General features: G+C 40.9%; 1 protein-coding gene across 1 annotated transcript; it reads left to right on the top strand.

Annotated features, from left to right (window-relative positions):
• Positions 1-6: 6 nt before the first annotated feature.
• Positions 7-17,205, top strand: MINPP1 (multiple inositol-polyphosphate phosphatase 1; the record flags this gene model as incomplete). Its single annotated transcript, XM_010016497.1, has 5 exons — positions 7-43; positions 303-491; positions 1,400-1,497; positions 3,311-3,444; positions 16,806-17,205. Coding segments are annotated over 5 exons (858 nt in total), but the record flags the coding sequence as incomplete, so codon positions are not given.
• Positions 17,206-26,503: the final 9,298 nt, after the last annotated feature.

The following is a 26,503-nucleotide window of genomic DNA, read 5'->3' as shown; positions in this document are numbered from 1 at the left end:
TTCCGCCGCGGGCTCGGACCGTCCTTCAGCCTCGGCAGCGACGGTAAGACCGCTCGCACATCTATGCCCCCTTCCCTGCGCGAGCCCTGCGAGCCCCTGAGGGACCCCGGCGGTCGCTGAGGGAGCCCCCACGTCCTCCCCGCTGCCCCGGGGCTGAGGGAAGCCGCGAAGCCAGTCCCATGCCCCCCATCACCAAGCTGAGAGGGACCCCGCATTCCCCCTATAAAAACACCGCTGTGGAGGTGGGGCTGTCCTCGGGGAGGGTGTCTGACTGCGTCCCTGAGACCTGTGTTTGCTTTCAGAAGCAGAGGTGGAAGTTAATGATTCCTTGATGCGATTTTTTGATCACTGCGCCAAGTTTGTAGCCTTGGTGGAAGAGAATGACACGGCCATGTGCCAGGTGAAGGCCTTCAAAGAGGGGCCAGAGATGAGGAAGGTCGTGGAGAAGGTTGCAAGTGCTTTGTGTTTGCCGGTGGAGGAGCTAAATGCAGGTAATGCATGTGTTACAGGTGGCTTCTGCTGGAGTCTGGCTGAGAATCACTTCTAGGATGTGTAGTTATGGAGAGTAGCTAATTAAAATTATGGTGTCAAAGGGAGATGCAGTCTCTGATTAATTGCATAGGCTGTAAATATATATTGGTATTACAGTAATGAATGCTTGTTAGTGGTCAGAAGAAAAAGGTGTTTCAAAATATCCCTTCTTTAGAGGAAATCAACTTTGTTTGGAGTCAGATGAGTGGTGTTATTCCAATTCTGTTTTGTCGAACAGGTTTAGCTGTTTTAAAACTTGTTACAATTCAAACACACAACCTCAGGAAAAGGTGGACCTGTATGTCCGTGTGGTAACTTCACTTGTCCACAGTAGAAGTGCTAGGTTTCACTGTGTGGTCAAGTGATGAGGGAATCCCCCCAAATAGGTGTTGCTGTTGCTTCTAGCATGTCCCTAAAGCCACAGTCCCAAAATTGCAGCATGCTGCTGTTCAAACTCAGCTAGTAATGTGGAAGGTAGAGTAGTGGTAGTGAAAGACTGCTCTGTGCTGAACAGACAGACCTTGTTTGTGTTGACTCTTTCTGTCTTTTGTGGTGATGGGGACACACTAGTAGTTGACGCCTATAGCATGCACATCAGCAGATGTGCAGCATTTGGTGTGAAATGCTCTTGTTTTCCTCTTATAGCAACATAATGTGAAAAGCTTGGAGTCCAAAATTAGGATTCAGTGCAATAATTCTCTTGAAAACAGCTTATTTTTGGTGTTTGTCCTTTGGACTGGCGATTATTTATTGGCTTACATTGTTTGAATTGCTGAATTGTAATTACATTTAATTTTAGAGGCAAGGTGAAAGTTGCTAGTTGTGTAGCAGTGGTTTATCTTTTGCTTGTTCATTGGCTTTATTGCAGATCTTGTTCAAGTGGCTTTTCTCACCTGCTCATATGAGTTAGCTATAAAAAACGTGACCTCCCCATGGTGTTCACTCTTCAGTGAAGAAGATGCCAAGGTATGTGGGGCTTTGAGCAGCTTGGACTAGTGGAGGGTGTCCAGGCCCATGGGAGGGGTGAGATGATGTTTAAGGTCCCTTTCAGCCCGAACCGTCCTATGATTCTATACATGCTAAATGAAAGAGATATTTGAGAAGCCTTCGGAAGATGCCCTAGTGTTCAGATGCAACTTCGGACTGTGCAAAGAGTTGTAATTTGCGTGCCCCATATTCTTCAACCTAATGAAGCACTTCTTTGGCATCCAAAGAGCTTTGGATTAATTGAGCAGCAAGACTGAAATACCCTTCTTTATTCAGACTTAAGTACTGGTGCAATTTTGATTTGGCCTGATTAAAAATGTCCTTTCCTATTGTGCTTAATTCATATAATGTTTTTATTTTTGTTACATTGGAAATGCTCTAGACAGTTCTGTTTTGTAGAGGATAATCATGTGATAAAATGCCTTGATTCCAGAGGTCATCAAATGAGGTCTTCTGGGTCCTGTAAGACTCTTTCTATATGTTTTTGGGAATTATCAGGTCTCTAAACATAATGCCTGTTAATAAACCTAGTAGAGCCCAGATAAATGAGACTTATGATGATTCTTCTTGTTTCAGAAAGTACCTGATGTACCCTTTGATGTTCAGTAAGTCCTCCCCAAGGCTCCAAGGAAACTTGGCTCCTCTGGGAAAGAGGGGAGACCTCTACATAAATAGGTGGTTGCCTAAAGAGTAGGCAATAGAGTTAGGGGTAAATGCTCTCATCTGAAAGAGGACTTCTGCTGAGACATGTGCTTCCTGATTATATGGAGGCACTTGAGATAATAAGAATATGGGGTGTTTGAGAGGCTTTGCAGGGGGACCCTGTGAAGATGAATTCCACATCAGTACAGTGGCACATGGCATTCACTGCAAAGTGATGTGTATGGAATAAGAAGTTGAAACTTTGTATACAAGGTGATGATCTCTGAGATAAATTGTGCCACTGAGAAGTGAAATTCTGATGGTATAGAGCCATGAAAATGTTGGCTCAGCTACAGTAAAATTAATGAGCAAAAATTAAGCAAACAGCCTTAATGTTAGGAATTGTAAGAAATGGAACAGAGAATAAGGAGAGCATGGTGTGCTTTTACGTAACTCCAAGGCCCAGTTCTGTCAAGGTGTGTGCACATCTCTAGAATGTAGAAATAGACAAACTCAGTTAAAAGTATGGGATTGCTTCAATCTGAAGAATGATTAACTAAGCTAAGGATCTTTGACCTTCATAAGGCAAAATCAGAAATGCTAAAAAAAGCAGTGGATAGCGATGGTCTTGTCATACTCCCTAGTTAGCGGGAACTAAATAAAGCTAGCAGCAGGCAGGTTCGCAACAGACTCTTAACACAGTGTATAGGCAAGCTGCAGGGTGCTATTCATGCTAAAACTTGGTATGTTCAAAGGGGAGATTGGGTTATTGCGGGGGAGAATCCACCAAAGTCTATTAAATTTGTAAAAAAAACACCTTAGAGCTCAAAATCCAGAGCTGAAAGTTACTGGAGTCTGGGGAATTACACCTGCTTTTTTCCCCTGGCCTGATTGTAAGCATGATCAGACACAAGATGCTGAATGCAGTGGCTCTTCAGCCTGTTCGTTTGTGTTTGGTTTTATGCTGAAGCAGTTTCAATGGGAGCCTTGATGTTTGGTTGGGAGTGTTTGTGTCAAAGAATTGTTGATTTCGTGCAGTGTGTGGAGGTGTCATTGCTCCAGTTTGGGGGAGGGGGAGCGGGGGGGGGTGTTCAAGGCTTGTTTTTATTTTCCCTTTGTGCAATAGTAAAAACCTGTGAACTCTAACTAGGTACTGGAATACCTGAATGACCTGAAGCAATACTGGAAGAGAGGATATGGCTATGACATAAATAGTCGCTCCAGCTGCATTTTGTTCCAAGATATCTTCCAACATTTGGACAAAGCAGTGGAAGAGAGCAAAAGGTAAATCAAAAGGCTTTTGTGCTTTGGCTACAAGCTTTCTGTGGCCAATCATGAGTTGGATGTAGTGTGAATAGAAGTACTTTACTTCTAAACTTAATAATGTTAGGAGAGTTTGAGCTAGGAGAATTGTAATGGAGAGAATAAAGTTTTTAATAGAGCAATGATACTTTAAGGAGGTTGGGGTTTTCTTTTCTTCCATTCATATGCTTATACCTAGGTAATGTATTTCCTTTTAACTTACTAATCCACACAGACCTTCAAGGGGCAGCCAGCAGCAGTCTGATAATGGTGTTCTTTTCCTGCACAGTTTGAAAACAGGCTATTGAGTTAAAATAATGAGCTTATTGTTTAAAATGTCCTTGTTAAAAATCATGTGTCACAACAATGGAAGACTATGGGTTGAAATCATCCTCATGATACATTCTGTTACCTGGTTACTTAAGCACTTAAGTCTGTAATTTTTTATTTATTTATTTTTCTGCGTGTGCTTGAGTCTCTTGCATTATTAAAGTTTTCTGTTCAGATTAAAGGGGTTTGAAATGTGATTATGGAAAAAGAGTTATTACAGGGCAGTCCAAACACCTAGTGATTCTAGCCCAGAACAGGCATGTTGCAGGATCCAAGAGGCCAGAGCTGTAACAGCAAGCCAGCCTTGTTACAAGCTTGCTTAGTCGTAACTAGAGACTAACAAGACTTGGAGCAAAATACTCAGTGCCCTGTTAGAACAGGACAAAGACACTTTTGTCCTAAGGTCCTTGTGAATACCTTGATTTGTTGCATTAATCCAGTCAGTAGTTCATCTGTGCAGTCCAGGAACTTTGTCTAGGATATTTAGTTTCCTATCCTTATTCTTTCACAGCAAAGCTGTAGTTTGGGAAACAATACTGTAGCTACAGGAATGTATTAGGCCTCACAAGTAGCTGTCAGTAGGCTTGAAGATAAAATAGCCAGGTGTCTTCAAAGGATGGTGGTCTGATAAAGTGGTTTGTCTTCATCTGTTGCCATGATTTGACAACAGTAATTTTGTTTCAGTGGAAGAACAATAGCAGTGGTACTCCAGCCACCACTGAGTTGCACAGTCCTCAAAACTGCCTTGTAGTGTCATGGATTTAACCATTCTTATACTTCCTTAAAAATTAGAGATACCTGTGCTATTTTTGTGTGTTGCTTGCTCCTATGAGCTGGTGTCAGTCAGCAGTCATGATTCAGTGTTTGTTTGGTCTTGATCTTGTCTCGTGCATCAGTGTGATAGGGAAAAGTAAAATAGGAATGGAACTGGGATGTGGTGTGGAGAAAACAAAGGCTTCACTTACAGGTTGGTGTATTTGTGTCACAGAATTGCCTGCATTTGCTTTCATGTGCTGGTAATATTTTCTGTTTGTTTGCTTTGAGAGCTGCTTTAGGCTTAAATGCAGTGTATTCATATGAGCATTAATTTACAGCCTGTGTGCTTGTTCCTCATGCAAACCAAAGAATTGTGAATTCATAGTTTAGTGATCAGTCACATGAATGAATACCTTGGCAGATAAGTGTGGAAATGTCTATAAAAGCACATGGTATCAAGGATATGATTGTAAGATTGTATCATGCTATTAAATACTTAATAGAAACCAATTTATAAGTAACAATTTGTCTTTGGTGTTAATACATAAACATCAATTGCATGTGGTAGATGCTTTTGTATTCCTAGCATCCTTGGAGCGTTATTTCTATAATCAGTATATTAAAGTAGGTCTAAGAGTTTGGTGGCTGAGGATCCAAGTTGGACATTAACAGTAGTAGAAGAACTGTGTGTTAAGTCAATTGAAGCATAATTCCAAAGCAGTCAGTTGGCTTTTTTTGCTGTCGTTTAGTGCAGGATACAGAGAGACCCTGTGTTCATCACTGGAGTTCTGAGTGATGAAGGAATGTTGAGGTGATGTTTAATACATGTCAGGGTTCCTTTCTAAAGGGGAGTCATCCCTAGGTAAACAGTAAAATTAGTCTTTATCTTAATTACTTTTGTGATTCACCTGGAAAATCTGACTTGCAAATCAGACTTGCGTGTTTGTTTTTAACAGTGTCAGCTTAGTATGTGAGAAGGTAAACGCGTTGAAAATTAGGCTTTGAGATGTACACATAGACTTTCTCAAAGCTTGCATCCAGATTAGTGCCTTGGTCCTGCTCTAATGATAATGTGAGCAGAGGAAAGTGGGACATGCAGGGTTGGCAATGAAAGCCAAGGGTGGGAGTGTACGGGATTCTGTGTGGCATGGGTGGTCAGGTACCTTTCTGAATTTTACCTGTGCTGTGTGCCAGCTGGCACAAAGGAGGCACCTGTGTTCATTTTGTCATGAATGGGTTAGCACATGGCAGTTAAAAGCATAAGTAAGTTTGGCTTTTGGGAGGCGTTGCTATGGAATGGCTGAAGGAAATGGTGATAGTGACTGCTCTGCAGCCAAGCTGGCTTAAGAAATTGTGCTGTCTTATGGTCGCTCTGGTGTCTGGAAGTTTAAGGCTTGTGTGGGAGTCTCTGGTACCTCTCATTTTCGTAATGGTGGAGTTAAAGCAATGGTAGTGCTAGATCACTGTTTAAATAAACTTCACTGCATCTGTTCTTCAGCCTACCAGAGAGCTAAATGAAAATACAGTAGGGCACAGGTCATTAACATCCAGCTGTGAATAGATTGACAAGCATGCTGCTGTGATTGCTTCTGTCATGTGCTGGGTCTGTCTCTAAGAATAAAGTAACTGGGAATGAGAGGTTCGGGAAGAAGTGCAGGTTAACAGAAAGACAGCAAGGCCCTGAAGACCCCTCTGTCCTTCTGAAATCTGAAAAATAACTTCTAAATGTAGTTTGACTCCTGTAAAGAGGGCGATCAATTTTGTTTCTTTTTAGCATGATTTACTTTTGAACAGTCACAGCCTTTCAGTCCTTAATTTACATGCACTGGTTGCATCTCTGTCTCAACTATGTGCAAGATATCCCTGTAAGTTTAATAATAATTTAAAAAAAAAAAAAAAGGCAACAAAATCTGTAATTGAAAAAAAGCTGTATATGTACTTCTGATTTACTGAGAACTAGATCAGTGGTCACTGAATTATAAGGTGGAACAGAGCACTAAAGGACCAAGGTAATTCATGCTGTCTTTCAGCTTTGGCTGCAGAAATTCAGTTGCAGTCTCAAGGGTTGCATTGCCACCGCAGAAGGGGAAGCAGGTAGCGAGTTTATGCGTGTGTGTAAAAGATCGATACCCTAAAAACCTGAGAAAGTTCAAAGCTGGGTGAACGATCTGTTTAGTTTGCATCCTGAATGGGAACGGAAAGCTTCCAAAGTGTATTGCCTTGCACAAAGAGAGCATGTTATTCCATTCCGCAACGTAAGGTGGCAGTCTTAAAGCACTGAAGACTTGAGTATACTCTGTATCGGGTAACCCGGTACACTTGGAAACACGTGGAAATGTGCCACTGCCCATTTATTGGAACAGTTCGTGTCCCCTGTGATTTAGCGAGCTGAGGTGCAACTAATGGTTTCTCATCCGGGATAGGAGAGATTTATTCCGGATCCCATGGGGATATGAGAATACAAATGAAAATAAGAAACCATACAAATAAAAGTCTGTGCCTGTATTAATAACAGGAGGTATTTGGTTGTGCCTCTCTCTGTGTGCCTGAGTATCTCTTAAAATTTTTTTTAGTTTTATTGTGACTTCAAGGCAACAGATTATATACTTCACAGCAATTGATTACTCAGAACATGAACCTTTGTGATAATAAAATGTCTTTTAGTGGAATGTTGTTTCAATTTAGCAGTGTCTAACATTGATTTGTAACTGGCTGTTTGCCTTAAAAAATTAACAACAAATTTACTTCCAGAGCATTATCTTTGCTCCAACTTAATCTTTCTTTCTGGAAAGCTTAGATTCAGCTATCCAAGAGTAGAAAGGGGAGTATTTCTGTTCCAACAAGAAGCTGAGGGATCTGGATTATCTGTTCTGTTACAAGCTTGGCAGTAGAGAACAGTGTTTTTATATTCAGTAGCTTTGTCCTGTTTTCATTCTCAGTTACAGATGAATTAAAAAAGATAAACCTTGCCAATTAGTCCCACCTTCAATTTACAGTGCAGAAGTTTCAGACATTTTCAGGATCTTTCATATGAATTCCAACAGAATCCTTGGTTTAAACTAGCAATGGTCTCTTCTGTGTAGGTCTTGCTGTTTATGAAGCCTGTGAAATGGATTTTCACTATATGATTGCTCTTGTCAACTGTCCCAATCCAGACAGATGGTGGAAAGGTGTTGGAATATCTATTCAGGAACATGGGTCTGATGTTGAATTTATGACCACCTTCTGTTAGCACACCCATGCATGGACCCTATTCTTCTACACCTTCAGTGTCAAAGTATAAAAGTCTAATAAAGGTTAATTCTGTAGTAGAAAACATCTATTCCTTGAGACCTAACCACAGCTGCAGTGGGCCTTTCAGGACCACATTCCCCATACCTTCTTATCAGTCTGTAAGGAAATGTCATTGGCATGTTTCTAGGGAGACTTTGAGGGCCAGGACTCTGTTCCATACACATTTTCTGAATTACAAAAAAAAAAAATCTGTATCACAAGAGTTGAATGCAAAATTAAACCAGGTGATTTGTTGTGCTGAGATGGTATATTTGGGCAGTAGTCTTAGTCCATAAAGCACTTTATTTTTTGTGAAGACTTAACTGTATTTTTCCCCAAGTCTTCCTGCTACAGATAGAAAATATAGAGTCAGGCTGTGCAACTGTCACGAAGAAGCTAATGGGGAAACACTCTTCGCTAAACCAACAGTTTAGTGAAGAACACTGGAGCCTAGGGCCTACTGAAAGTGTCACTGCTCTTCATTGTATTGGTAAAACTGCCAGGTAGTCATACATACGTGCATGTTCACTTGCAGTTGGGCTACTATGGAAGAATCCATGAAAGGCTGCTCTTACTGGCCAGTGTTTGTTTAAATAATTAGAAAGTGTTCAATTTCCCAAAGCTGTGGTATTTAGAGATGCTTCAGTGTTGGGGTGTAGAGGAACAATCAATGAGCATCACCTTACCTCAGAAGCAGCAGTGAGGCATTGCTGCTTCTGAGTCACATAGCTCAGGAGCATTCTTAGTGGCTCATATATGGGCTACAGCTAGTGACAAAAACCTAATATGTTATCTCGCCATGCCAATATGGTGCTGATGGTAGGAATCACCTTGGACTTGATGGGCCCCCATCCTTCTTCAAGAGACATATCTGGTCTGTGTGTTGCATGGGACTGCCAGCTTAACTCTATTGTTCACTGTCTTCTTGCATTGTTAGGAGATTTGGCACACTGATCTTGGGAGGAGAAAGGGGAAACACTACAGTGGCAGGAGAAAGCTCCTGTTGCTGCAGCATAGGGTATGAATCTGTAGGAAAACTGTACATAGAAGGCATAAAGGTATATATTGCTTTTTGGCTTCAAGTTTCTGTGAAATGCCCAGGTAAGCCTTATATCTGTGGTCTGGGAGTGCTGTTCTGCCACGAGGAACTCTGTGTATTGGTGAGAAATCCATGTATTTTCATAGTTAATGCAATAGGAAGCTGCCAATCTTACAAAAAAACACCAAACAAAAACCCTGAAACCATCTTAACAGCTACACATGGGCAGGGGTGGATCTGGAAATTGGTTATGGCATACTTTAGGGATATCAGCTAGTCATTAAAGCTGTTCTATGTCTTTTTCTTCTAGCTTCAAATATTTAACAAGTCTGCCTTTCTTGCTCATGAAAGAGAATATGGAACTCCTGTTACTACTTTACTTGTACTGTTTGAGTGCATTACCATAAGGCTTTGGAAATTTGGAAGTGTGCTTTGTGCAGCCATCTCAATATTAAAGTATGTGGCTAATGATTGAAAATACTAACCTAGCTGCACATACACATTGCAGAATATTTGGTGGATTCCTCTGAGAGTAAGCAGGTTCAGACTAATTTGAACTTGGATGTAGTTCAAGATCAAGTGAAGGTAATCTATGTAGTTATACCAGGCTAAGCCATATGGTAAACAGGTCAATTTGCCAATTTATCGTAGAATCGTAGAATGGTTTAGGTCAAAGGGACCTTAAAGATCATCCAGTTCCAAACCCCCTCTGTCACAGGCAGGGATACCTTCCAAAGGTGTCTCAAAGCCTGGCCTTGAACACTGCCAGGTAGCTTTTGTTGTTTCATGTAATTTGCATTCCTCTTTGCAGGTAAGTTCACAACACAATCGATAACCTTTCTGTAGTCATTTACTACTAACTAGTAGCACTTAGGAGTGCCCTAATCACTCCTTTCAAACCTATGACTCGGTCCAAAAGAATTCAATATATGATGCAAAACCAATTAAGTGTTCAAAACTATCTTTTTATAGTATGTACAAAGGGAACAGAGCAAAAAGCTTCCACGTAAGCAGTAGAGTGATATAACTGGATTTAAAAAAAACCCTTTCTCTCAGATCCATGTTTTTCAGTTCTTTATTTTATTAAAACTTTGTTGCCACAGGGACCCAGTCTTTGCGCAGTGCAGGTTCTTGGTTATTTGGGTGCATCAGCACGTTCAGAATGTCCTGTGTTCCTTGTTGGGAGTTGTAAACCATTGTGCTTGATCCCCCATTTGAGGAGAACCTGAGCTGTTGCATGTAGATATGTAATTCACATTATTTGAAGTGCAGGACAGTTTATAGCCAGATATGTACTACATGGGCTTACTCTGAGGTACGGAGCAGCTCTTGCAGAGCCAGGTCAGAGGCATTGGTACTGCACTCCCCAGATGGTCCCCTTCTCAGAGAGCTTGAAGGTGTGTGTAACTCTTTTGTATGGCTTTGTATGGGGCGACTTCAGGGGTATCCCCACTCTGTCCCCTGACTCTTTGGGGTACTGGGGACCACCTGCGATGAAAGCTTCTGGACCAGGTGCTTGTCACCTCTGCTTATTACTTAGTGATATGTAACTTGAGGAGCGAGGGAAGAAAAACTGCTTGACTTCAGATTATCTGTTCAGAGAGGAGAACAGTTATGTATGTGATGGGTAAACTGATCCCTGTAATAAGATGTTCATGTATTCACAGAGCAAGGTGCCAGCTGTACAGTTCAGCAGACCACACAGTTTATATTAGCGCATCTGAAAAATATATAGGTCTTGACTTCATTTCCAGAAAATCAGAGACTCCCACTTACAAACTCAAACAGCTGTGTCATATTGTATGGTTGGTTCTGATAGCTCCATCTTTCAAAGATGGTGCTTCCAACATGATTAAAGGGTGCTTTTTGGGAAACCAGGTAGAGACCTAAAATTCTCCATAGGTGCTTGTAGCATGTTCAGCAGTATCCCCGTGTCTGCATTTCTGAAGTATGTGTGTATGTGCTGGCTTCTCTCAGATACCTGGGCAGTCCAGGGCCTCCCCTGGGAATGCATCTTTTCATCTGTCTGCGTAGAACCAGATATTTCAGTGTTGTTTGTACCTTTCAAATCTTCCAGAACATACTTAATCTCTCACATTAATTACCTAATATTTGCTTGTTCAGGATTGCTCTGAAAAGGTATCTCAGCAACTTTTATAGAGTCATATCCTTTTATCTAAGGAATTAAGAACCCAAGCAAAACAGTATCTCGGCAACTAACAGACAGATGAACTGATTTACCAGTCTTCACTTTTGCAGGAAGAGTTTGACCCTCTTGATTTGATTTTGGCTCATCATGATGGTTCAACATTTAGCATCATCACAATGCTGCTGCAGTAATGCATTTAATGTGTGAGGTCTCTAAGAACGTGAGGGGTGGGATCATTCAGAAAAGAGCCTTTGAAAGAAGCTCTGAAGTGAAATGCAATCAAGACTAGTTAGCTTTGGGTGATTGACTCTTGCAGGACTAGATAGGAGCTGTTGCCTTTAATCGGGGTTTTGAGTAGTCAGACTTTTCAAATTTGCCTTTTCCATGAGTGAGCTCATTTACATTCTTGTGGAAAAAGAAAGTTTTTATCTTGACAGTATTTGTGGTGGCATTTTGTTGTGTTGGTGCTGATTCTGGAAATGATTGAGGACAGTTGTCTTCTCATGTACTATTTAAGGTGGAAGTTTTGAAACATGAGAACTTAGGCTTAATACTGTTTGACAGCTGGTTTGGGTTTGGTTTTGTTTTGTTTTTTTCCCCTCCCCAGTGGTGAAAACACCCTGAGCAACACCACTGTTGAGTATTTCTGCTGCCTTCGGAGTCCCACCACTGCATTCCCTGATCTCTGCAGCTCTCTTGCAGATTTGGAGTTCCTCCAGCTGGTTTTCTGTCCTCCAGAAATAAATCACAGGAGGATGTGGGAGGAATTCATATGAGAATTCAACACATATATGAGAATTCTTCCCATAACTGAAAATAGAGGGGTTTGAATTCTTTGTCCTGGCTTTTGTACTGGGGAGGAAAAGGACAGAATGTAGTCTAAGCTTGCTTGTTTAACAGTTGTTAAACTTCATTCCTTTGAAATTGTTGGAGAGATTTTTTGCATGAGGTTTGAAGGTTGGCCAGTTAAGCTTTGCTGTAGGATATGTTTCTTCTTAACCCAGACCCCAGGAGATAGTGGGATATCTCTAGCTGAGTCACATTGGTGCTTAGGAATATTCAAGGTAAACCTGAATCTGCTGTGATTAAGAACTAGAATTTGCCTGAATGATAAATCCCATATCTGTGCTTGTCTGTGGTGCCTTTTTTCATGGTGAGACTTACCTTTCAGGGTTGTGCTGATGAATTGTTCAGCAACTTCATTTTCAGCTGCAGTCAGATTTTTGCTTAGAAAGTTACAGCAGCGGGTGGTTCAGTAGCTGAAGTTGACACATCTCTTCAATGAACCCTGCTCTGCCTAGTGACAGCCACTTCTGCTCATGTGGAAGTGCCCCATAAATAAGCGTGAAACCAGTCACCAGCAATCACATTCAGACAAGCTCTTAAAATTTTATGACACAGTTTTATTCAGTCTCTTCATCTCCCTTTGAAGTTGATGAGATTATTTTTCTGTTTCTACTGATCAGTGTGCTTTCCCAAAACACTTAGTACTAAATAAAAGGGAGAAAGTGAACTGAAATCCATTGGCAGTTGCCAGCGTACAATGTTGAGAACTTTGATGCTTCTAGGGGGGACTGAATCATTAATCGATCATGAAGAAGACTGAGTGTGGAAATCTCAAGCCTTCTGTTTAATATTTCATTAGCCTGTGCTACTGTTTGGAGTTTATCAGTGTTTTATTGATTGTGATTTGTGCTCCTGTCTTTACCAGAAATACAGGGGCAGTAGTAACCTTTGCCTGTGTACATGCTCTGAAGAGGCAATCTTTTGTGATATCCCCCATGATTAAAAGTATTACTGTTGCTGTTCTAACCTTGATAGTGATTTTTATGGTCATTGTTAGGTGATATGAAACTGCATCTGAACTGGAGTCATAACCCTAGATACTGAACAGGGAGTGCTCAAGTAGTCTTTGATATTCAGCACTGGTGAGAAACCCAAGTATACTGTTTTGAAGAAGCTGTTGAAAACTAAGGATTGTACCACATAAGGAAACAGTTTTAATCCTTGTTAAAGTAATATGGTGGGATAGATGTGAGAGGGAGAGGTTTGTTTTGTCTCCCAAGGTGGTTTGACCTGTTGGCATGAGGATTTAATGAGATTAAAGCAGGTAAAATAAAACCTCAAATTATAGGTGAGAATGAGCACCTTGTTTATTACCTCTTTTGTCTTAATGAGATTTTCTTTTCTTGTACTTTAAAAATTCTATGGGTGTGTATGTCTATATACTATAATTAATTTCCTGTTTTGGAAACTTACGTTTTGTGGGGGGGGGTATGGGTGAGTGAAATCCACTCTCTGTGGAGCAAATAATGCTTGTGTAACACTTGTTTTGGAGGCTTCAGCAGCATATTTGCGTTTCTAGCTTTCTTGGTTAGTAAACTATTAAACACAGACCACCATGTCTGGAAACAGGCATGTGTATAAGGGTGTGCAGCTGGGACCAAATAAAACCGTGCTGAGTTGCTAGAGCTGAGTGATAATCCCCCAAGAGTGTGAAAAGAACTTGAATTAAATAGCTGAAATAACAACCAGTGCATGTTGGTTTCAGCCAAGAAGCTTGTGGAGGCTGGCAGGTGTGATGATTTAAAACCAAATAGATAAAGGGGGGGGGAGGGAAGGAAAAAACCCAGCTCCAGAGGAGAATCAGAATTACAGACCAGTTTAGTAGAAATAACAACTGAGGTTAGCATTGATGAGCACCTTGAAGAATATGATATACCACAGAACTGTCGATACAGCTCTGTGAAAAGAAAACATACCTCTTGTATGCTTGCAGATCCTTCCCAGGAGCTCCAACTAGGGTGGCAACACAGTCATGATTTCCAAACATCTTTCTACAGGTTTCCTTATCAAAAGAAACCAAGCATCCAGGGTTAATGGCAAGGTCCTTACATGGGTAAAAAATGATTAAAAATACAAGAAATGGAGGTAGGGGTAGCTGATGGATTTTATTTTTTTTCCCCAGCAGAGGTAAGTTGCTAGTGAAGATAGATCTGCAAGGATCTGGGCTGCCCAGCATGTTATAAATGACCAAGAAAAAGAGATGAGAAGTGTCATTACAAATGCAGCACTTTTGTTCAAGATAAAGAAGATAAATTGTTTCTACTAGGAGAATTGTAAAAGGACCTTGTGAGACTAACTGGGCTTGAAAATTGCACATTTTTTTAAGTAATCCACGTGGTAAAATTGCACATTTTTTAAGTAATCCATGTGGTAAAAATGGTCATATTATCATCTGTCAGGTAGAATCTGCAACAACTTGCTGCTCAGGAATTGAGTTTTGAGGTTTTTAAAGTTGTCTGGAAGTATCTCAGACTTCTGTTAGCTAACTAGAAAAAGGTGTTAGGTCTCCTGAATTAAGAAGACAGCATCATGGGTGCTGCATGTATTTACAATGTAGCTTAATGTCTTGAGTATTGTGCATTTATAATACTCTGATCTCAAAGGGCATAGCTCACTTGGAAAAATTGTATGGTTTTTTGCATAAGGGGAGAGTATGTGCAAGTCTGAGGCATATAGTCAAAAGAGCTGCATGCTCACCACGGAGCAGAATGGTGCAAGGTGTGTTTCAGACTGCGCAAACACCTGGCTATATATAGCTCATGGCTATCCTGAGCTGGTAGTACATAGCTGATCCTGTGCCCATACTGAATTCCTGCTTATCTGAACAAAGTTTGAATGTATAGGGAGGTCCCATAGCTAACCGTTTTTCAATTGCTTCAGACTTTAGGTTGGAGCAGAGGAAAAGCCTCCTTTTCAGGCCAGTCGAGATGTGTCTTACCTGTGGGTGGACTTTACTTGGCAGCAGGAGTGTTGCCAAACATGATCTCTTGTCTTATGAAAGCTAAACGTGTGTTTACATGTGCTAAGTAAGTCACGTGGGCTTCTGAGTGCCACTTGGAGATGGTCCCCAAAATTCATCATCCTTATCTGGAACAAGGGGCAGATTTTCATCTTGGCTAATGCTTCCTCTTGCAGCAAACCAGCTCTTATCTTCCCTTTGGTTGAACAGTATGTAACCTTGTGTTGCACAAGCTGTCTTTGTTTTAGGCTTTGCTTGTGGTATGAATCAGTGGCTCAATCTGCTGGCCTGTGTGCTGAGGAAGTATAATCTTTTCAGCTAGTTGGTATTCTTGAGAATAAGTAGTAGTAGTGATCTTGCTTATAATTTGGACTAATGAATTGTGGAGGGACAACTGTTTTCCTCCAATGACTGGACTGTTGTCTTCAGACTGAACTTTGGTAAGTGCTGGTGTACGTTCCAAACAGCTGAATAGTATTGGGGGAGATGGGGGGAAAGGGGAAAGTCAGTATTTTGCCTCTCAGGGCAAACAATTATCACATTATAGAATCCTAGAATAGTTAGGGTTGGAAAGGACCTTAAGATCATCTAGTTCCAACCCCCCTGTTCATGTGTTACACACAGTTAAAAGCGTGGGTGGTCATAGAGGTAGGCAAGCAAGACTTCTTAAAGCCCCGCACAAGCGGTAGTATGTCAGGGAGGGAATGTGTTAAATCAGTAATTTCTTTTGCTTGTGCAGGCAATCATATGGTTATAGTTAGGACAGAGGGTAGTGGCGGTTTACTGTAGTTTCTTAATAAGTTTGTACTTAGACTTAATTTTCATCTTGAAACTGAATTGTCACTTATTCTTTATTACAGCAGCTGGAAAAGGTTTTGATCCTGAAATCTAAGAAAATTAATGCTGAAAGCTTAAAAACTTTCCAGGTCTAGAATGATGATAATGTAGGGGCTTCTCTTGACCACACCTTAGATTAATTTAGGTTGGAGCTTACTAAAAAGACTTTTAAAAAATCTGTGTGGTTCGAAGTATGTAGAATAGCTAAAGAAAAAGGGTATGTTTTAATAAGTCACTGGTCTTCGTGAAGTGGACTGTGTCCTGGATGATCTCACTTAATAGTTCATTAGGCTTTGTCATTTGGGCACTTCTTGCATCTGCCAGGGAACAACAAAGAAAATTACTGACTCTAGTCAGTCCTATTAAATACAGCTCGGTATCCTGGGAGAAGTTATGTCTTAGCTGTAGGTTTGTACTAAAGGAAATCTGTGAAACATGTAGTAAAAACATGTATTTGGTTTAAAGAAAAAAAAGTCTGAATTTTTCCACGTGACAGGGGGATGTTTATATGTATTTGCACTGCATCTGTGTTAACAGAAATAATAAGTTACTGCAATGTCCATGAGTCTTTCCACATGTTGATAGTGGAAGGGCTTGACTTGGTTCGTGTGTTAACAAAGCCTTGCAGCTGGTTTGGCAATTTGCTATCTTGTCTCAAATTCCTCATGTGGGGTGGCAATGCTATTTAGAAATGTTATATTTAACCCAAACCGAGTGTACTAACTGTAGCATGGTCACTGGATTATCCCATACCTGGGAAAAGCACAAGTGAGTAGGTTCACACAGGAAGTTGGAGAGATGTACTGAATATATGGATGCACACCATTAATTTGTTTCTTGCTTTTGTTTATCATATTTATATTGGGCTCAAGCAGTAGCCCAACTACCTTTATTAGAACTTCTTGCATTTTATGTAAAAGCTAATACCTTAAATTGGGGCAAAGTTTAGGAAACTTGGATGCTTTAAGAAAAGTCTGTAATATACTGAAATTCCCAAACAGGGTTTTGTTGGGCATTGGAGTAAAACAAGTTCAAAGTCTACTTTTTGAAGCCTTCATTGCTGACAGTTGTGCAATATGCTGGTATATTTGTTTTAAAGCACAGGCTTTTGCCCATCCTTTGCACTTTTTCTTTTTTTTTTTTCTTTTTTTCAGTTCGAAACCTATTTCTTCACCTATGATTGTACAAGTTGGACACGCAGAGACACTTCAGCCACTGCTTGCCCTTATGGGTTTCTTCAAAGATGATGAGCCTCTCAAGGCAAACAATTACATCAGGCAAACGCATCGGAAATTTCGCACTGGCCAGATTGTGCCTTATGCAGCCAACCTGGTATTTGTGCTTTACCACTGTGATCAAGGGAAGAACCCTGAAGAAGAGTATCAAGTACAGATGCTGTTGAATGAAAAACTGATGTTGTTTCAGCATTCGAATGAAACCATCTCTACTTATGCAGACCTCAAGGACTATTACAAGAACATCCTGGAAAACTGCCACTTCAAAGAAGAGTGTGAATTACCAAAAGTTAACAATACTGCTATTGATGAACTTTGAGGGAATGAAATGGAGTGGGTATTTTGAAAATTGATCTTGATTCTGTTTGACAGATCTTGTGAACAACCACTTTTGATGATTTGCTGCTGCTGTGTTGACTTTGAAAATTTGCAGATTTGATGGGTTGTTTATATATGCAAATAAGTAATTTCATTGGTCATTCCTCTTATGAATGTGCCATAGATGGATTTTAAGAGCTGGGGCAACCTCTGTATTATCAGGTGTCAGATTGATTCACTGTTGCTTTGCTCTGCCTCTTTTGCTAGCTGCTCTTTTCCTGTGGCAGGCATGACATAATTTTCTGCTCCTTTTCCTGAGCTTCTAGGAGGGAGAGAGTACATAGTACTTCTCCACAGCTGCCCAGCTTCTGGCTGAACAGTACCATGTGAACGTCTTTCTTGGGCATTTAATGCAGGAGAAGTTGCAGTGTTCCTGCATTCATCATCGACCTACCCTGTATAGCAAGTTAGCCTCCTGGATAAGTAAACTTAAAAAAAAGTGAGGGAGTGGGAAGGTGCTCTGGGAGATGCAGCAGTTCCCTGAGTAATCTGGTGTCTCTTTCTCTTGACACCATCAGTTTCTTATGTTGAAGTTTTGGGTTAGGGCATTCAGGTTAGGCTCTGTTACAGCTAGAATGTATCAGTCCTGTTGAGGTGCTGACAGCCGTCTAGCATCTCCGGTTGGAAGGAAGCTCTGGAGGTCTGCAGTCCAGCATCCTGCTTGAAATGGGATTGTTGCTAAGCCTAAATCAAGGCAGGCTTTGGACTGTAAAAAGTAACTGTCTGAGACTTGACTTCTGCTAGCTTTAAAGCACCAAACGTGGTGTCACTTTTGTAGGACTCATACATTGATGTGCTGCTTTGTTCTTGAAATTAAGCTGGTCTTAAAGAAATTAATTGCATACAAATACTGGTGATCTTTTAAGACAACTGCAGTTAAAGTAGGTCCACTTGCTACTGAAAGTTGTGAAAGTATTTTAGAGCTCTGCAGTGTGGCAGAAAAGGGAAAAAGAAGATAATTGTCCAGAATGTCTGAAATGTAGTAAGTCAGATAAAAATTCCATCATTGCCCAGGAAGGAATGATGTTGTGAACAAGTTGCACCAGAGCAAATGACGGTATAGATTTATGGTCCGGTAGCTCTTGAAGTGTGTATTCACACCCTGTAATGAATGTTCCAGAGCGTATGCTGTAAAGTGAGATGTAGTTTACTGGGGAGGGGGTGAAAGGTTGGTTGGTATAAGTGATTACCACAGGGTATCAGGTGCACCGTAAATGTTTATACCCTCATTTGCTGCAGGGTAATTTCTTTTTGTAGGTTCACCTTCATAAGTGAGAACTGAATTGCTGCAAAAACAGAAAAGAGAAAAAGAGGCTCAAAGTTGAGGAGTTAAACTTGATATATGGTGGTGTTCTGTTTTTTTGTTGTTGTTCTGTTTTGTTTTTCTGCAGGACTTAGGCTTCTGTCACTTCTTTTTTTAATACGGCTTGTATAAAAGCACTTAAAGTTTACATATCTGTAAGTTAAGGAGCAGTCAACAAACCTGGTTTATACTGTTCTACTGTTGAAGGCTTTCCCCTATATTGGGATCTAGGGCCCTGTTTCATAAGTGCACCAATATCTGTGGAGACCAAGGTTCTGATCGCTGAAGATACTGATTAAAATGGGTGGATATTTCAGCATTAACATCCCAGTGGAATACTTTCCTGTGTTAGCTCTGCAGCTATTTTTGTAACACTAGTGAGATGGTTGTGGAGGAGTATTAGTGCTAGAAACAAATGTAGGGATGCATGTCAGGATAATTGTCAGCCCCAGCATACATCAGCTTGGCATGTCTCTTTTTTTTTTTTTTTTTACATGATTCTGCCTTGAGACTAGATCAACAGGTAGTAATTACTGTGACAGATGCCTGTTACGAACTTTATTGCAACATTTGAGGCAAGCTACAAAGAAATTAACCTTTCTTTAAAGGCAGTTAAGTTTGGTAAATAGCAGATGTGAAAGTAAGAAAATAACCTTTGGACAAATATAGGTTTTGTGAGTCAGCCATCCTGTGATGATTCATGATTTGAACAGAAGGGATGAAAGCCTGATAACTAGAGATGAATGGAGAATTTCTGTTGTCAGTTCAGTGAAACTGATTTTGTGACATCATTTGTTGAAAGATACATCCTTCTTCCGTATGGAAGAGGAAAATGTTGCACTTGACTGCGTTTTCGATCATGTGCCATGTGAGGTGGAGGAACCAAAATATTCCTTCTACAGTGAAGCATCATTTGCTTATGCATTACCAAGCTGGTTGTATGCTTAAATTGTGCGCAAAGGGCTTCAAGGATAACTCTTCAGAGGCTATGTTCTATTCGGCCGTGGAGTACAAGTCCATCTTAACTCCAGCAGAACAGATATATCTTCAGTGGCTGTCAGCAATTAACTGAAAAGGAAAATGTACTGTTTGGTTTCTGACCTGTGTTTAAAGGATGCACTGACTCACTCCATTGGCAGAATTAGAAGCTGATGTGGAAACTTTGCACAACTGTAGCAATAGAAGTGTTTGGACATGTAATGTTCTAGGCACTTGTTCATGTGGCTGATTTTTACCACTAGGGAGGTGACTTTTATTTATTAAATATGTAAATTTGTGTATATGCTAAAAATGAAAACTAAAATGGATCAAAATACTTCCATAAAATTGAGCACTAGTTCAGTGAGCAGAGTTTGAATAGGCTGTTAAATCTCATGGCATTGCAGATGACCACATCCTGAAAAGGTCCTGCAAGAAGACTAACGCTTTCTCTTCCTTTGTGTGGCCCTGGATAGAACGTCTCATTTCGGTCATCTGTTGAGGACTCTGCAATCTTTCTCAAACTGGAAGCTTTCATTGATGAAAATTACCGACAGTGTTTGTGGTCACTGGTCTTAAATATGTTTGAAGTGTATTTTATTTTATTAAATGTCTAAAGGTTAACTAATATTTCTGGCAAATTCATTTTTTTTTTTCTCCTAGTAAGTACTGATGCTGTAATTCCAGTTAACATTGAGCTGTCATATCGCTGGATGCAATGTAGTACTATGGTACTAACTGGATGAATTTTGAAAACTTGTTTTGGATTTTTGGTGCTGTGAAATAAAACTGCACAATTTCTTCATCTTATGAGTGGTAATAATGACACAATCTTTAGTATCATGGCTGCTTTCTGCTTCAGAATGTGTTGCTAAGTTGTTACTACTTGCATTAGTGTGTCTGATTATTTTAAGTCATCACATTGCTTGGTGATTAATGTAAGAACACCTTAGGTTTTTGCTGTCATATTTTGAGGTGAGTGAAAATTAACTCATGTTTCCAGGAGCTCTGGTTTTAAAAATAGTGAGTTTCTGACAGTGTTTTTCAGATATTACTACAGAATGCAAACTGTCTGGAAGCATCCTGCATTTTGAAGAGGAGTGAGGGATACATGCACATTTTTGTGCAGTCCAGAATCTGCTTCAGCAGTATTTTTCTAAACATTATCATTCTCAGTAACAAATTGACACTGTTGATTTGATAAAGAATTAGAAAGATAAAACATGCAATACTTCCTAACCTGTCATTTCTTATAAGTATTTAGCAATAGATCCTCATTATTAAGTATTGATTAGCTACTCTAGTTTAATTCTCTAATTATCTGTATGTAAAAATTAAGCTTTTCCTGTAGCATGCTCAGGTGCTGAGGATGCAGTACTTTAAGTGTGCTGTGACTGGCATCATCTTTAATCAAGGGCTGTTTCCTCAGTTTTCAAAAGTATTAGTCTGTATGACAGTTTGAAATAGAAAACAATTGGTGTTGTTTTGCTTAAAACAAACACCCTCTCCTCTCCCCCCTTGCCCCCCCCCCAAACTGTTTAGTCATAGGAAAAGGAGCAGGCAAAGAATACCACCTCCCCCCTTTTTTTATATATATATGTATAATATATTAAACAGTCATTTTGTTAGTTGTCTGTCTTTTTGGATGTTAGTTTGCAGTTGCTCGTATAGCAGAAATAATGGCTTACCTTTGAATTGTTAAATTCTTGTTTTACTGGGCTTTAAGTTATAAATTACTTCTCTTGATTCTCAGAGTCATTTCAAACCTGGCCATCCTAAGGACTGACCTTACTGGACCGGAGTGAAGGCCTCTTGTGTCCTTCATAGCCTTCAAAGGATAGTCAGGACCATCAGAAGAAGAATTGCACACAAATGCAAACATCAGTAAGTCCACGAAAGCTTAGTGCCAGGAGCAGCTGGGCCAGGGGGAGCCCAGAACTTTAAGATTTCAGGAGGGATTTTTCTCCTCTCCCTTCTTCCTCCGATGAATTTGTTATCTTGAGGCCAGCCATACTTTCATTACCTGTGTTGTCATGGTGAGGCCACACTTTGCTTTAGTGCATGGTGTAGTTGGTTTCTTTGTTTTAAAAGTTCCATGTCTATTGTCTGTGTTGCTTTGACTGATGGGGGTGTGTGTGTACGTTCTGTCTTTGATACACTGCCACTTTCAAATTCATCTTTATCATGAGGACTCAGCAACTCCTGTATATCCAGTTCAGCTTCTGAGTGCTGTTTTTCTGCCTGATTTCTCAGGATGTGTGGTCCAGTAAGTAGAAAATTGTTTTGCAACTGCTTTGCTTCTGACGTTGGTAAGATTTTTTGAAGAGGGTTTTCATTGACTGAAATAAATGCCAGGCCAGAGCTAGGTTCTCCTTCCAGATCTGGTATGGGTAGATGTTTGTAAAGGCTGTACAGCTTTTTTTTCCCCTCCCTTGTCTGCTTCCAGAAGTGGAAAATTAAGATTATATATAGGTGAGCCTGCTTTTTTTCCCCAACTTAGTTCAGTATTTTAAAGAGAGATTTTTATTTAAAACCAAGATAGAGGAGGTGCGGGAAGTTCAGGATATGATCTTCATAGTGTCGGTTTTTTCTTTCTTAAGCAATTCCTTTGAAAAGGGTTTAAAGCAAGAATTGTTCTTCTGACATTCTGTTGAAAGGTTTGAACATACCTCTTAATGTGTTGAATTAACAAAACCAAATAATTGGTGTTCAGGGGAGGGATTGAAGGACTAGGATGGAGGGAGCTAACTGAATTACTGATTATTACTACTATTATTTAGGGGGCAGAAAAGCTCTGCAGACTTTTCCGTGCTAGCAACCTGTAGATCTCAAATGCTTCACTGGATGTGGTGATAAATACTGAACCTCTTACAGAAACAGATGGTGCTTGGAAGCACCCCAGTGGGATGAACCAGGTTGGATCAGGCTGAAGGTCCTTTAGCCTGGTGACCTCTGGCATTTGGTAGGATGTGGTGCCTAAGCAAACATGTAGGGTTAGAGCAAGTATTTCCCTGTATGCCCCTGGTTACCCGCTGTTTGTGGCTACAGGGTTGTTTGGGTTTGGGTTTTTTTTGTTAAGGGAAGTGGGTTTGTGTTTAGCTTTATAGATGGTTCTTAATGATTTTCTCTTCTACATGTGTCTCCTGTTACTTTCCAAACTTGAAGCCTTAGATGTGCTTTGCGATGGGATGTGGTTGGTGGATGTTAGAGCTCTGCTCTAGGCTTTGTGAAGATCCAACTCTGTTTCATTTGAACCTGCCACCTGCTAGACTGGAAATTTGGTCACATTTTGAAAACAATAATAGCTTTCTGATATACTCAGTTACCATATGCAAATGCTAAAGCTTGGCGTGTGTTCCGGAGCAGTTCAGTCATTTTGTGTGATATAGATCTTGTTTCAGTGTTGTGTTTTCCTGAATACCAGCAGTTCATCTGGTTCCTTGGAGCATGGGAGAGGAGCTAAACACTTGATCTCTTTGCATCTTACCAATGCTACTTAGGACTTGTATTTTCTTTTCCCCACATGGGAGAGGCCCATCTTGTTTATTTGTTCCTTGTGCTTAAATCATTCTCTTCTTCTAATTGTTATCATTGCTACTTCTATTTTTGGATAGGGTTTACCCTGTGCCTATAAATACATTTCCTGAACCAGACTTGCACACAGTACTCAAGGTGAGGCTGCACAACTAACTTGAAAAGAGGTGCAATGGTAATTCTTATCAAGTTGTCTAGATTTTTTTTTTTTTCACGCCTGCACCACACCAAGTAGCACCCCATTTCTTTCCTTGATAGGTGATGAGCATCAGGCAAATGTGTGTGTAGCTCTTTACTGGTACCTCTGTATCACTCCTGACAGTCTTCGAAAGTATCAACAACCAATGTTCTATGGTTGTTTCTCAAAACAGTGTTCTCCATGTATAATGTATTCCTTCTTGCTATTGGAGGCTATTTACTGTTCCCTGGTTATGTAAAAATTCGAAGAAATTTGTATTCTAATGTTTATGAATTTACAATATCTCTTATTTTAATGATGGTGACTTTTTTAATAATTGATTCATTAGGATAAATTTAGAAGAAATGAATGGTGAAGGGCATATTTTCAAACCATTAGTTGCACAGCTTCGAAGCTTGGTATTATGGGAAAATAAGGTAGGAAGGAATTTTTGACAGGTCCTCTACTCCATCCACCTTCCTTCTATGGATTCTTTCCTGGTGCTGGTTTGTCAAGGGCATTTGTTATTCTTGTCTGTCATTCAATGCATCTGCTGCACGATGCCAGCTGCAAATTAAGTGAGCACTGATTTTTTTATTTTTTTTCCCCTCATTCCCCATGTCTTGAACAGGTATTAAACAGTGCTGGACTCGGATCTGACCCAGGTAGGGCTGAGTTTGCATACCCTTTTCCAGCTTGAGGGTGGAAAATAGATCTGGCTTTCCAAGTTCTATATCTCTTCTTTCTTTGGCTTTTATAGGTGTAGGCATCACAAGCCATGTCATCTGAAACAGCAACCCAAGGCTTTTATACGCCGTGTAGTCTGGCATCCCCAGGTTTCAAGCTCATCTCAGTGCTGGCTTCTTCATGCCTACAAAGAGTTTGATCATTATTCTGGTATTTTTCATGAAATTAAGGTCAACTAGTGTATCTGCAAAAAATTGTCTCCTCTTACAGAGGAGAGAATTTGGTCAGATAATTCTGGCCAAAGCACAGGGAAATGGCTCTTAATCCTCTCTGACCACTCTTGTGCTTATTTATTTTAATGCTTGTAATTAGATCTTAGAATCATAGAATGGTTTGGAATGCAAGGGACCTTCAAGATCATCTAATTTCAACCCCCCTGCCATGGGCAGGGACACCTTCCACTAGACCAGGTTGCTCCAGGCCCCATCCAACCTGACCTTGAACACTGCCAGGGATGGGGCAGCCACAGCTTCTCTGGGCAACCTGTGCCAGCGCCTCACCACCCTCACAGAGGAAAAAGCTTCCTCCTAATATCCAATCTAAAACTCTCCTCTGTCAGTTTAAAGCCATTCCCCCTGTCCTATCGCTACATGTCCTTGTAAGAAGCCCCTCTCCATCTTGCTTGTAGCCCCACTTCAGGCACTGTGAGGCTGCTCTGAGGTCTCCGCGGAGCTTCTCCAGGCTGAACAAGCCCAGCTCTCTCAGCCTGTCCCCATAGGAGAGGTGCTCCAGCCCTCAGAGTATCCTTGTGGCCTCCTCTGGATTCGCTTCAACAGGCCCATGCTCTTTCTGTGTTGGGGGCCCCAGAGCTGGACACAGCCCTGCAGGTGGGGTCTCGCAACAGTGGAGCAGAGGGGGAAAATCACCTCCCTCGACCTGCTGGCCACGCTGCTGGTGATGCAGCCGGTTGGCTTCGTGGGCTGCGGGTGCACACTGCTGGCTCATGTTGAGCTTCTTGTCAACCAGCACTCCCAAGTCCTCCTCAGGCCTGCTGTCAATCCGGTTTCTGCCCAGCCTGTGTTTGTGCTTGGGATTGGCCTGACACACATGCAGGACCTTGTATGTGGCCTTGTTGAACTTCATAAGGTTTGCACAGTCCCATCTCTCAAGTGTGTTAAGGTCCCTCTGGATGGCATCCCTTTCCTCCAGTGTGTCAATCACACCACACAGCTTAGCGTCTTTGGCAAACCTCCTGAGGGTGTATTTTATTTAATACATATGGAGCATCACTGCTCAATTTACAAAAGTAAATGATGATTCTTGGTCAGATGGATAGTAGCACTTGTTCTAAGTGACACCCTACTATTGTCCTGACATTATAGGGGAGGAGATACCGTAGGCTGTCACACGTCCTCCACAGCCACAGTTTTACAGAATGTCTTTCTGTATCCACCAACTGTTTGTTTGTTTTTTCGGGGTTTTTTTCGGGTTTTTTTAAAACAAACCCTAACCTGCCACTTCCTGGTGTATCTGCCAAAGAGACATTTGAAAACTTGCGTCTTTTGATTTCCAGCCTGTTACTTGGCCTTTGCGTCCCAGTTCCATTTTCCAACATACATTCGTTGACCTACCTTGTACCTTTGGAGATGCCACCTGCATTTCATTTCAGTCTTTGCATTACCAGATCTGATAAATTGATCTCTTAATCTCTCTTTCTGAGTCTCCTCCTCATTCAGCTTATTTCTTCTGTGTACTGGCGTCAGTTCCTTTGAATATAAACAACCACATTTGTACTCGGTTTTCCAGATGAGGTCTTACAAATAGCTTCAGCTTCTGGCAGTGAGATTTCCCTTCTTGGGAAGGTTAATCATTATGTAAGTGAGGTTTTTATATTTATTTGGTTGCTTGAGGGCTGTTTTCTGTGGTACTATGGTGCTCTGGCTCCCATCTTTGCTACAAAACATTTTCACCAGGTGTCACAGGTAATTTATTATGCATGAACTTGCGTATAACAGACTTAGTTATAATGTAAAGGGTATTACTAATTACCTTCTGCATTTCTCAATTTGCCTGAATGTCTGCTGCTCATACGATCCAGTACTGCTGTATGAAACCCAGCACCTGGGGCCTTGTGCTTCCAGCCCTCTCAAGCATGAAGCACATTATGCAAAGTCCTGCTGAGGCTTGGCTTTGCAGGAAAGCCTTTGGGGTTCAGATTTCATTTCACATAACCCAGAATTATAGGGCAGTTCTTCAGCCCTCATAGCCCTGTGCGTGGCAAAGAATGGCATGTCTTTCTGCTGTAGGGAATGTAGGTTCTGCCTTGAATCAACAAACAGGGATGTTTGGGTTTACAGCTAAACTCCCCAGGGATTGATTATCCAGTGTGTCAACAGCTAATATCAGAAGGTTCCCCCTTCACCTTTCTTTTCCTGGGGCTGAGGTCAGGATACTCTTATGTTGTCCTGAAGCAGATCCCCCCCCTTTTTCCTTCTCCATGCTTTCTGCTTGTAAATGCTCGCTATGCAAAACTTGTGGTGAATGCAACTGCCAGCATGA

The sequence above is a fragment of the Nestor notabilis genome, unplaced genomic scaffold, assembly GCF_000696875.1.
Source record: "Nestor notabilis isolate BGI_N333 unplaced genomic scaffold, ASM69687v1 scaffold17546, whole genome shotgun sequence".
Taxonomy (NCBI): domain Eukaryota; kingdom Metazoa; phylum Chordata; class Aves; order Psittaciformes; family Psittacidae; genus Nestor; species Nestor notabilis.
The sequence above is the reverse complement of the archived record's forward strand: the minus strand, read 5'-3'. Positions and strand labels throughout refer to the sequence as shown.